Source organism: Podarcis erhardii (assembly GCF_964252035.2).
Source record: "Podarcis erhardii genome assembly, chromosome: 14".
Taxonomy (NCBI): Eukaryota; Metazoa; Chordata; class Lepidosauria; order Squamata; family Lacertidae; genus Podarcis; species Podarcis erhardii.
Window position 1 is genome coordinate 22164311 of NC_138503.1, and position 13450 is coordinate 22177760.

Below are 13450 nucleotides of genomic sequence, written 5' to 3' on the forward strand. Positions count from 1 at the left end.
CCTAAATTAAATGAGCAAAGCTCCTTAATTAAGTGTGTGCATGGCATTGGGTTTCAGGGTTAGCCAATCCTTAGCTTCTAAGTATCTGCATCTTGAGTTTGTTCCACAAATATGAATTGTGCTACGTGAGAGATTCATCGGATAAAGGATCCAGCTAAACCACTTCTTTGTAATACATGGTTTTTTTAATAATGTTAAAGTGAGAGGTGTGTTTTCCTTTAATCAATTTTGTGTCTTGATTGGTAAATGTAAACCAGTTGTTTTGTTAAAAAAAAAGTCTCAGGTGGCATTTGCTGTTAATTGACCTAATGCTGCATGTTGCTGAGAAGGAGAATAATTGTTACGTCATTTTAAGTATATTGTACATGGTTAATACAGTTTACTTGTAGCATGAATAATCTTAAAATGAAATAATAATCTCAAATCTCAATGGTGCTGGTGGAAATTCCTGTATATTTCACATGAATTGCTTTGGGTTTTTCTGGCTGCCAAACTTGAATAAAATGCAAAATATAATCTGGTTTTTAGTCAAACTATTATGTTCCTAAATCATAAAGCAAAGGTTCACTTTCATTGTGGAGAAAAATAATGAATTCTTACTTTAATGGGGCACAGTAGCAATTTTTTGAGATGATGCATTGCTCCACCACATTTAGTGGACTGACATATATGAAGAGGAATGTGTGGCTCTGGTCCTACTTTATATAGTCATTAGTAAGATTCCCTGCTTCTGCTTTTCAGGGCCTTTTAAGTTCTGGTTCTGTTTAAAGGAAAGGGCCATAACTCAGTTCCTTGCATGCTGACAGCCCTGGTTCAGACCTTGGCATCTCCCATTAAAAGGATCTCAGGTTGCGGGGCTGAAAAAGACCTTTGTCTTGACTACATACATTAACAAATGAAATGCATCAGCCCTGCTACTACCAATCTGAACAAATCTGCTTCTCGTGCATAAACTTTGCAAAAGCCAGACAAGTTTCCAGCAGGGCTGACTTGTCACCCCAAGTGGTTGGGCACAACTCTCCGCTCGCACACATTTACACAATCCAAGAGGGTCTCATCAGGATTCCTTTCCACAGGTCAGGAAATGTATTATATTGTAAGTCACTTTGAGTTTGCTTTTTATTTTTTAAAAAAGCAATTCATAAGTACAATCATGGAAAAGAGAAAGAAGAAATACCACAGCCAGCTCCACAGGTTAACACAGCCGGGCATTTGGCAAGGCCCTAAGACTATCAGAAGGCCCACTGCCCTTGCTGCCTACCATTCTTATATTGCACAGAATAACCAGAAAGTACTGATGCAGCAAAGGAGAATTCTTAGTTTTCATGTCCTGCCTCTTCTGACTTGAGGAAACCTACAGAGGGTGCCGTGCCCAAGGACCAACAGAATCCTGGAACCAACACTGCAAGGCTTAGAGTTCAGATAAGGAACTCAATCGGAAACTTGTGCCCCAACATTTTCTGCTATACTGCAAGGCATTTTGGGGCACATCTTTGTTATCATATGCTGAGAATTTTCACATTCCCCAAAATGACACTTGTTGCGCCCAGTGATTACAGTGCAGTCTGGCTGGTCCTGATTTCCTGTTTTAGAGGAGGAGACTAAAGCAGCTGGCAAGCCTTTTGAATCCTTTCCTGTCTTGTGTTTTAATGCTGCTCCACAGCACCAAGTCTCTCTCTTTTTTTTTGAGGATGGTTACAGCCGGCCACTCATTTCAAGACACAGCTGTTGAGTTTCAGCATCCTTGCAATCTTAAGGAATCTTTCCCAGTAGCCAGCAGAATTCTATTCTTGCTTTCACACTATGAAGATGTTACTTTCCATAAGGGGGTCATGCAATGAGCAGCCATAAATTAAGTGGAAGACGTCCCAGATTTTCTTCTTCTTCAATAAGTCACTTTGCAGTTGCTGTGAAGTATTTCAAAGCATGTCTGTTTGCTTGCCAGCTCATAAACACTTGTCATTCATGTCCTTAACAGGGTCAACAGGTCATGACTGCCTGGATTGTATTTTTTTAAGACGATTAGACAGGCATGCTGAGATCTGCCCGTTTATTGTAACATATATCAAGTTGAGTCCTGTTTCCATCCTAGACCCCCTAAATAGAGAAACTTATTGGAGCGCATTCAAAATATCTCATGGAGTATCTCATATCTCCAACTATTTATTCAGTGTCAAGTCCACAGTTTCTTCTGTGCTGATCCCTTGAAGGGTGTGTGTGTGAAGATTGATGCTCCAGAAAAAGCTAGCATTTTTATTAGGACTGAGCAGTTTCGTAAACATTTTCCGCAATGTCAAAAAGCACCATAACTGCTTGGCAATGTTGCTTACTCGCTTATTTGACAATTATTATCCTGAATAGTCTTTGTCTGCCTTTAGTGACACCATCATATTCCTGATTGGCTAGAAATACTCATGTGACTAGGGCTGGAAGCATTACTCTCTCTCTTTTTCATAATAATTTTTATTAGTTTTCAATTAGTCCAATAATAGCCTTATTATAACAATACCAATTATAATACAATTATTAATACTAATTGTTCAACATCAAATTATATAATTTAGATAAAGTGGCCCCCCGCATGCTAGATTTGATGGTTTGATGATTTTCTTTATTTCTGCATTCCAAAATCTTATTCATTTCAATTGCATTCCGGCCATAATAATAATCCCCTATACAACAGCTGCAATATTAATAACTCCTATTTGTGTGGATGCATCAAATGATTTGTAAAACTACAAGTGAGGAACTCAAACTATATCCTTGTTCTTTCTGTGTGTGGAAATTATTCTGTCCATGGTGTTTCTTCCTGTCCTTGTAAGATGTTACATCTTTCTTCCCCCTGTTGTTGCTGTTATCCGTCATGCCTTTGGTGAAGCTAATATCCCATTGTTGTTTCAGAAATTTATCCATTGCTCTGTCCCCTGCTTCACAGACTCCTTTCATCGTTCCTTCCAACTCAAGATATATAAGCAATTATACTTCCAGTTAAATTAAATTAAATTACATGTCCTCTTAGCTCTATTCATTTGACTTCGTAAATAATAAAGGGGAAGAGTCAGCTCTAAGTTTCCATCATAAACCTTTTGCAAAATAAGAGTTTCCCTCCCTTTCCCCCCTTTTTTTTACACACACAGTTCCGTTTGATGTTATATTCCATATTTATAATCCAATTTCTTCCATCCTCGCTTGTACAAATACAATCTGAACTAACATTCAGAGGAAGGTTGCCGAATCATAAATGTAGAGAAGAAAACTTTAAATAAAGAAACCATAGGCTCCCCTCCCTCCCCACCGTCTTGCACTGAATGAAGTCTTATCCAAGTTCAAACCTTAAAGTCCTTGCAGTTGGTTTGTTCCGCAGTTTGTGATCCCATCTCTTCTAGCACGCGCCTGTACTTTAGTCAAATTAAGCTGCAATTAACAGGAGAACCTCTGCTTCTTAATGGCGGCTTTGGAAGGTTTTCGGCAGGCGAAGTGCTTTTGCACTCAGCGCCTCCCTGCCCCTCACATTCCTTGCTGGAGCGAGAACCAGGTACCGAGACAAACTGCAAGTAAAGCCTGTTTCCCCACCCCCTCCATCACTGGGGGGAATTTGCAAGGATAATTACCCTCAACCATCCTTGCTTTTCCTTTGCCAACAATCTCCCGCTATCGTGGGGGAGAGTAGAACCAGAAGCCAGCATTACTCTCACTCTTAATGTGCTGTATTTGCCCTCTGTGATGTCAGCATGTAAGCCAATCTGGTTGGCTGCATAGTGTTGTGACCTCACCGCATTTAGTATATGAGCTTTGATTGGCTAGAACCATCCTATAAAATTCTCAACCGAAAAATAAACAAACAAAATACCAAAAAGCAGAAGAGGGAAACAGGGAAAACAAAGTTGTGCATTGTGCATGATCAAGGGTATGGGTGAAAATATTTTATCTCCCTGCCCCAAAGCTAGAAATTTTAGCCTGAAAAGCGGAACAGGCAAGCACTTAGCACAGTTCTACATTTTATCTTGATGGATACATTGGTGGATTTTCAGTGTATGTGGCAAGACAAGTAACATAGTCTTTGGCAGAAGCGGAACTGCGGCAGAACGGATACAGTACTGCATGTGACAAATAGAGGGCAGAACAGAAAACAATGCTTCTTACATCCCTAGTTGCATGTAATTATGTGTTCAGGAAGGCCTATGCAAAAGCTACTGCTTATGAGTAGGGGTTTCGTGTGAACAGGATCCCTGATTGTATGCATGTCCAAGGGATACAAAGCCCCTATGTAGCAAGCAGGAGCTTGCACTGTGCATAGAACCATGTGCACATGTGGTTGTTGAAAGAAGCTGTGACATCGGGGGCAGAGCTAAATATTCAGCCATGTTCCACACTTTTCCCTGCTAATGCCCTACACCAGAAGTTCACAAGCTGATCTGTAGCCCACCAGTGATCCATGAACTTCAATGAGGTGGTTTCATGATGTGTCCACATTAAACATTTATGTTGGTTTTTATGTGTTTTTATTGTTTCCTTTATGTCACAGATTGCATTACAGTTTGAATTAAAGATGACACTCACAATATTATAAGTCTGAAATATTATTAAGCTCAGTTTTCCTTCCAATATTATCTGCCAGTCAAACTAATTTAGAATCAGCCCTGGTGTGTAGCATACTCTTTTTTTCTTCTTTTTTTGCACATTTAAAATGAAGGTTTAACAACTGTATTGGTGAGACTTGGGGAATGTCTTGATACCAGTGCTAGTTGTCTCCATACACACCATACATTTGAAGCATGCACACACACTGCAGCACACTGGGAACTGTAGTTTGCTTCTCACAGGTTTATAATTCCCACCCTTAACAGATGGCAGTTTCCAGGATTCTTGGTGTGTGTGTGTGCTTTAAATGTTCTTTGAAGATATGCTGTGTACATAGCCTTGGATGGATGATGGCTAGAGTTAATGTCCAACGTCAATCTCCCACCAACATGCCCACAATCTCCCAGTCAAAATTTTATGAAGATTCTTGTGAGAAACATTTGGGAAAGCAGAACTCTTTACATCTGAAACCACTTAGGAAAAACTTGTTGGCAACAATAGATTTCTGCTCCGTTTTCGTCCAAGTCAGTTTTCATCAACAACCAATGTTTGTGCCCATTGCTTTGCAGTGCTCGTCCAACTGTGGGCAGGGGAAGAAGAAGAGAACGGTCACATGCACCAACCCCCAAGGGAAGTGTGATTCAGCCACTAGGCCGAGGGATGAGGAAGAGTGCGAGGATTACACGGGCTGTTATGAGTGGAAAACAGGAGACTGGTCCAAGGTAAGGCCATGCTTTCAGCCCTGTATGGAGCCTTAATTCAGTAGAGCAGATACGGCCACTGGTTATCTCTTAGTGACTGTTAACTTTTAGAGAAACCACAAGTCCATGATGGAGCACATCATTTCCATCCAGAAGGTCTGCCTGAAACCCTGGAGAGCCCCTGGAAATAACTCTACCAATCTCCATCTGTTCCACCGCTGTTGCTGCCCACTGCCATTGCAGACATTCTTCTTTGCTCATCTTAACTCTGTTTTCCAAGCGATCCCTCCTTGAGAATTCTGGTATCCCAGGATGCTCAGGGTGCAAGAGGCTTCCATGGTGTTCTCTTGGCCCAAAACAGCCACACAGAAGCAGGTTTCCTACACAGAATGGAAGGTGTGTTAACAATATTGGGCTGGGTGGACTAATGATCCAAGTCGGCATAAAGGCAGCTTCCTGTGGCTCTAAGCCCCTCTACATTTCTTGCTCTCATGTTTGCAGAGGGAACTGTATACACTAATCAAACTGAGGAATCAAAGCTTTTACATGTAGTGCAATATAGCTAAGGAAACACTATTCCCATTGTCTGAGCCAAGGAAATCCAAGGTAAATCATAGAAGCATGAGAAAAATGTAGGAAAATTCAGTTTAGCTCTGTTAAAACTAGGATTGCAAGCATGGATGGAATCTTCAAGAACAGGGTGGAGACATTGATGGCGTGCCCATGTGAAATTATGCCCCCATAGCTGCTTTATGGTTTCCAAACTCTTGATACTGTGCCCATGTATTATTAGCCACTGAGCCAAGGAAAGGAAGCTGTTCCTCAAACACCCATCTAGTTAGGAGGACTCGAAATAAATTCTCACAATAGTTTATTGTCACTTCCAAATTCTCAAACTGGGATTGAGCCTACCCCATTGGAACAGGAATTGGTATATTTGGACTGAGATCAGCAACATACATATAAGGCCAAGAAGCCACATTCATAAATGGGTCTACGGACGACATTTCATTGTTGTGAGGCATGCTTGTTACTTTAATATGTTGGGGGTTTTCCTTTTGCAGAGGGTGACTGAATAAATGAGCAGTGAAGTAACAGGAGATGAGCCAAGAGGGAGAGGATTAAAATATGGCTCCCTCTGTGTGGATTGGTGGATCTCTTTAAGATCTTTCCTTCAAGGCTAGCAGAGCACCTTATAAGAAGGCCATATAGTTCAGACGTTCTAGCTTTGGCATTCTGGCTATGCTGAAACACTTACTGGGGCAGCTGCAGTACAAGCACATCCCTGGGGCTTCATAGGACTCCTTTATACATGGGCAGTATGTGACCATATAAATCTGGTTTTGTGGAGTCAAGCAAATGTTAGGTTAAGAAAGTAGAGACTATAGTTAGTGTCACAGATTTACACCTTTTTGTTTCAGCTTTAATTCCCAGGATCCTTTGACAGTTTTGTTCAGTAAGGTGCTGAGAATTCTGTGGTAGAAAGCCAAAAATTATCCCTTTCCAGAATGCAGTGCGGACAAATATTCTGTTAATTTTTCCTTAGTGTATATCAAGTCCCTTTACATTACTAGATTCCATGTTTTCACAAGGAACAGAAATTTCCCAGGAATATTGTATTCTACCTTGGTCATATAAGCCTGGGGGGGATATTTAAATACTTATTTTATATATCAATGCATCTATTCCTAGACTTATCCTCAAAATACACATTTTTGTATGCATGTCTGCACCTTTTTTTCTTTTTCTTTTTCTTTTTTTTTTTGAGCCAAGATCCATATTGCAAGATTTGAAGAAGTGTCAAATCTGATGGATATTTGCGTTAATGTCTGTGCATACTCTGGAAGCTGCAAATTAGGTCAATTCACTTAAAAATGCAGTCTGAACAAAATTCTCCCCCATGTCTAGTTAATAGACATATCTTATCTTTGCCCACCTAATGGTCTTTGAACAAAGAAGCTGCTTATTCCAAAAGAACACACAGAATGCAATTAAAAGCAGACAGGTTCAGTAGTTTCACCTTAGTTTCCAAAAACTAGAGCTGAATTATGTTGTTAGTGACTGAATTCAAGCAAAAAAAAAACCCACCTAGTCCATTCTGGGTGAAATTTCCACTTTTGACCATTTGACAGCAAGGGTCTTTGTGGTCTCAAGTGGCCAAAGTAAGTGTGACTATGGGCCCCTTCAGACTGGTGTGTTATTCTGGGTATATTCTGCAATAATTATTGACACTGACCGAGGGTCAGTGTTGTATTAATTCTGCTTTGTTACGTAGTTATTCTACAATGCTTCCCTACGTGACCACATTATTGCTGTCCACAAAAGCTGATGCACAACAAAGGGGGATCAGTAACCAACCGTAGAACATTTGTGATATGAAAAGTTATAGGATTTCAGTAGGAAATTGCAGGATATGCACTGATTGGAAATGAAGCAGTATTACTGCCCCCAAACCTCTGCAGGCACAAAGAGCATTGAAAGCAGGGTCATGTATGACTGCCCTGATAGCATCATGAGCACAAATCATCATATGTCCAATAAAAAAGGATGGCTGGAGGGGCCCTATATGATCTTACATCTGAGAGAGGGCCTTCTCACTTATTCACTCCCTGCTAAGCCAATATTTAGGTCGCACTGAGAATTTCTATCACCAAATGTTTGGAATTTTGAACATTATATTATTCATAACCTGGAACATAGAACCAGAAGGGCCAGCCAATATAAACAGCCACTGTGTATTAACAGGTGAAATAACATTTTTTGAGGCTTACAAAACAAAAACCCCTCCTCTTCAGGCTATGAATTGACCATAGAGTCTATTTTTCAGAGTGGAGCATATGAAATAGTTGCAGTGCTCTCCAGTTTTTCCCTTAGAACTGTCATAAAGCAGGATTTGAAAAAAGTACAATGACTGACAGCTGTGGAACTATGGCAACCAAGGATGGTGCAACTGGCAGCTTATGTTTCTTTCATTTCTGGGCAAGAGTGGAATTCAGCTGATACTAATTCACTGAATTAGCCCTTGGGGCCCTCAAATAATTATCTAAAGCCATCGGTCTCCTATTTCATACTGAAGCCTATGGGTGGAACCCAATGACTGTTGCTTTGCTGATGGAACACATCCATCAGCAGAAAGAGGGAGGGGGCCATTTTCAGTCATTCCTCCTCCTTCCTGGCAGATAGTCTATATCTGGCTGCAGCCCCCATCCAATCTATTTTGGAGGGTTAGGGGACTATCCAAGAAGCCATTTGCATGCAGTCTGCTTACAAACACAGCCTCGAGAGCAATGCTTATCCAGGAAACTACAGGGCATATATCTAGTTAACTGTAAACATTTATATATAGCTTTACAATGTTAAAAGTGGTTCACATTTAACCGCCACCCTATAGGCAAGTACTATTGTCACTGTAGGATCTTGCCTCAGGCTAGGGGTGTAAGAAGGCACAGATTTCTGTTCTAACCCATGTTCATTGCATGCAGAGCTGTGTCCGTTCCACTGCAGTTTGGCTTCTGACAAAAGCTATGTCATGCTGTCTGCTGTGGCGGAATTCTACATAATTAATTGCCATGAATTAAATAATTCCACGGCATTCCTTTCCGTACAAAGGAAACACAATGCAAAAGCGGGGGTGGGGGTACACATCTTCAGTTTTATATCACTTGCAGACAAAAACAGCAACAGCAAATACCGATCATGTTCTCTGGATTGATTTCTGTTCCAGACGTGGGACAAATAAGCAAACGTCATCCATTTCCACTCACACTCTCCATTTCCATTTCCACTGGATTCCTCCACCAACTCTGCCTAAGGACCACCTAGTAATTTTCATGGCTGAGAAAAAGAGTTGAATCAGGGACTTTCCAGCTGACAGCTCTGACTCTTATCAGCCCACTCTGCAGCACTACTAACACTTTGCTACTGCTGGAAGACTTTGCTTTCCCAGAAGACTGGAGAAGGCAGAGCAAAAACTGGCTCCCAGAGGCAGAATAACAATGTGCATTTATTTACTTATTTCAAGTAGGAGATAAATAGCTATGTATTTAAGGCCAGCCTATGATAAGCAAGCAGCCCCCTTCTTTTTCCCCCTTGCTGGGTGGCGAGCATGGGAATCTGGCAGAATGCCCATGTTCCATGCCCCCACTCCAAGCTGGGAAACGATTCTTACTTTCCATGTCACACACCTGACTGGCAGTGCCTCTCCACGAGGCACCCCGGGGACCCATATCCGCCTGGAACACATTTTGAAGCATCAGCAAGAACTTGGCAAACGAGAGAGCATTGAGAAGGCTCCTGCTGCTGCTGCCAAGTCATGTCACTCATGATAAAGTGCATTTGAAAAATTGCCTCTAGCCACCTGCCCTCCCCTGCCGTGAGGAGCTGCCAATTGCTTCTTCGGCATCCTTGTTTCTGCAATCCTGGCTGCAGGTATCCATCCCAGTAGGACATGTGAAACCTGGGGAAAGTCTCATTTCCTGTTGGAATAACCTCTCTTTTGTGCCGTCCCCCCAATATGTCTTCTATGCGGGATTATCAGTCATCCATCATTGTAGGAGTAATGAGAGACTTCTAATTGCAACTGAATCATTTTGGCAAGATCAAGTGTAAACCATATTCTATAAAACCAGGGAGAATAAAGAGAGAGAAAACAAAAGAAATCCAAGGTACACAGGGGGGAATTTTATTAGAAACAATCTTTCTATTAAACTGTATTACAGATTACGTTCTGTTTTAGCTGTTGCCACAGGTATAAGAGCTACCATGACATAGAAGCTAAAATACTGGGCAGAAAGGACCCATTAAAACATCACAAACTTGTAGCCTTCACCAAAGCCTCTTTGCTCATTCTCAAGTCAAATTTTTTCATGCAGACACCCATTAAACCAGGGCTGGGGAACTCCTATCAGCCCCCGCAAGTATGGTCCAAGGCCTGGGATTCTGGGAGTTGTAGTTCAGCAACATCTGGAGGGCCACAGGTTCCCCATCCCTGCATTAAACACTCTGTTCACATCCAGACTATACATTTAAAGCACATGGCTTCCCACAAAGAATGTTGGAAACTGTACAGTGGTGCCTCGCAAGACGAAAAGAATCCGTTCCGGGAGTCTCTTCATCTAGCGGTTTTTTCGTCTTGCGAAGCAAGCCCATTGACGGCTTAGCGGATTAGCGCTATTAGCGGTTTAGCGGCTTTTAGCGGCTTATCAGCTTAGCAGATAAGCGGACAAGCGGCTTAGCAAAAGGGGGGAAAGGGGGGGGACCACAGGAACTCGCAAGACATTTTCGTCTTGCGAAGCAAGCCCATAGGAAATTCATTTTGTGAAGCACCTCCAAAACGGAAAACTCTTTCGTCTAGCGAGTTTTCCGTCTTGCGAGGCATTCGTCTTGCGGGGCACCACTGTAGTTTGTTAAAATTTATGGGAATTGTTTCTCTTTGGGGATAAAATACAGTTCCCAGGATTCTTTGGGAGAAGACTTGTGCTCAAAATGTGCTTTAAGTGAATGGTGTGGCCGTGAGCCTAGCCTCAGCCTCCCACATCTTCTGTAGTATGGAACTGTCAGAGTTGCCTCTAGGTCCCAGCTCACAGAGGACCACGCTAGTCAGTAATAACTTATAAAAGTCTTTATTGAAGATTAGTTTCCATTTCCAAACCGCAGCGTGCAACTCCACGTCTTAGAACCTAGACCGGCGAAGCTCCATCTGAGTCTCCGCCTCCTAGACACCAGTTTAAGACTCTAGCCTTACTCCACCTCTTCCGTTGTTCTTTCCTCCTCTGGGTCCTTCTGCCCCCTGGGGTTTCCTCCTTTCTGGACTCTTCTGACGCTGACCCCCCTGAGTCTTGCCCCTCCTTCCAGCGGGCTTTAGGACCTGGCTCCCTATCCGGGCTACCTGCTGTGCCGCTCGCCTGTACATTTGAACTTTGCGCGCGCGCCCAGCCGGTAACTTTCCTCTTGACCGTTTCCCCGCTCTCCGATGGAGGCGTGGTCATTCCTGACTCATCTCCTCTCGCTGGTGGTGAGAACACTGGTCCCGATGCCTGGGACTCCTCCCCCCCCACTGCGCTCTAGTGGGGAAGCTGGTCCTGATTTCCAACTGCTGCTCTGGGAGTCCCCGCTGGCCCCTTCCTTCTGGTGTTTCCCCCTTGGCACCCCCCTTGCCCTGGCCATCGGCGCTCCCTTCTGTGAATCTTCCGATTCGCTGGAGAGGCTCATGGAATCACTCTGACCACTGTCACCGCCTACGCTCCCCTTGGATTCCTCCCCCTCGCTCTCCATTTCCTCCCTCTCCTGTGCCTCTGCTCCTGAGCCCCTGATAATATTGCTCAGGGGAAGAGGATATTGACGTATTTAGGAAAATTGGGTAAGTGAATGCATAAGAACAGGAGAGGTGTACATGGTCAGGGACTGCAACTACATACTGCTTTGAAACCACAACCCAAAATGATGGGATGCAGCCGTTGCAGGCCTCTAGGTCGATTGGGAAGTGACAAGGAGAAATTCCATTGGATTAACTTAAGAAAAGTTTTAGTTTTAGGTGGGTTGAGCCAAAATACATCTGATAGCACCTGTCTGCAGATTACAGGTGATATTGTGCTGTTTAATCATGCCCACCCCCCATTTTACATACTGGTTTGTTTTTGGAGCAACGATGAAATGTTTGCAAAGAGATTTGGAGGAGGGGTGTTTTTTTAAATACGAGACACAGCCAGACAGACATTTAGAACATGTGATTCTTCAGCCCATGCCAGAGGGCTTGTGCAGATGGAATCCTCATGGACGCGTACAGATCCTCTGCGTACTGCTCAACATGCAGATGTTGCACGTACAAATGTCGCCTGCAGAAATTTCTGGTGATGCAACAGTTGGGTTTGCATTCCTTCCTGCAGCTCTTTGCAAGATTTATTATTGCCCCAAGAAAGAAAGCAATAAGGTGATAAGGTTGCCAGAGCTCCTTTAGGGAGAGCGCACAGTGGGCGGCGGGGGGGGGGGGAATTATCAGTAATGTTAGATGATCAGATCTTCACATTTTCAGATGCTTCATTTGTAAAGGAATTTCACATTGGTATCACCTCAGTCTGGGTTTCTTTGTGCAAAGTGGTTCTATGACTACATGCTAGAAATTAAGACAAGGGACTTCTGGGTCATCACAACCATCAGGAAAAGTCACCTTCTCCATTGCAGAAAAGACTTATTTCCACTGCTGGTCAGTTGCAGTTTTTGAACAGTGCTTGAGTGTCCCCTTTTGCCACAATGCAAAAGAGGAAAGGGATGGGGAGGGAAAAGGAAAAATTAGGGCACCAGTTCTGATAATGATCATCTGGGATGGAAACTATTCAAAGAAAGAAAGAGCCAAAGTTGGCCAGCAGAGCCAATGGAGCAGGTTAGGCTTCCCATCTCTTCCTCTGCTTTAGCCTTTCATGTGTTCTTCTTACCAACTGCATCCCCCTTCCCCTCTCTTCCTACTTTGGCATACACATACTTCCAGGAAGCAGATGGATTTATGTACTTGTCATCTTGAACTCTCTGCTCTTTGAAAATGGTGAAGTCATTTTTAATTACACGCAGAGATGAAAATGCTGGCCCCATCTTGTTCTCAATATCACCTGGACTTAAAAAATACAGCTTGGAGGCAGTTGGGGGGGGGGGACTTGGTAGGTAGATGCCCCTTTGCATTCTACAATATACTTGTAAGATCATCCAATACATTTTTTTCTCACCTCAATGTAATTTATTCCTTTTCCCAATGTTGAACTATTCCCCTTGAATTCACAAGGCGTTCCATTTCTTACCCCCACTGGAATCAAACAAATCATTTCCTTGATACAAAAAACTGAAAGATGGTTTTTGACAAGACTAGGGACAATCATTCTATAGCTTTGGTGTTTCTTTCCCTCTTTGTCTCCCCCCCCCCTTTTTTTTTTTTAAGCTGTGAAAAGTACATATCTTAAAGTCTACTATGAACTAATTAGATTGCAGCTCAGGTGACCTTGGTGGCACACAGTGCCTTACATCAGGTTTGATTGATGGACCAGCTGTGCCCTTATCTGTACAGGGATAGCCCAACTTCTGTTGCTCAAGCACTGGTAACCTCTAGGTTAGGTTACTGCGACATGTTTTACGTGGGGCTGCCTCTGAAGACTGTTCAGAAACTTCAGCTGGTGCAGAAATCA

The 13450-nt window shown here is 42.8% G+C and overlaps 1 protein-coding gene across 3 annotated transcripts in view; it reads left to right on the forward strand.

Moving 5' to 3' along the window:
• ADAMTS17 (ADAM metallopeptidase with thrombospondin type 1 motif 17) overlaps nucleotides 1-13450 on the forward strand; it is a 172489-nt gene that overhangs the window by 151352 nt on the left and 7687 nt on the right. For all 3 annotated transcript variants that reach the window (XM_081838768.1, XM_081838769.1, XM_081838770.1), the window contains one exon: nucleotides 5151-5303. In XM_081838768.1, coding sequence (XP_081694894.1) covers nucleotides 5151-5303 — 153 coding nt within the window. The remainder of the gene's footprint in view (nucleotides 1-5150; nucleotides 5304-13450) is intronic.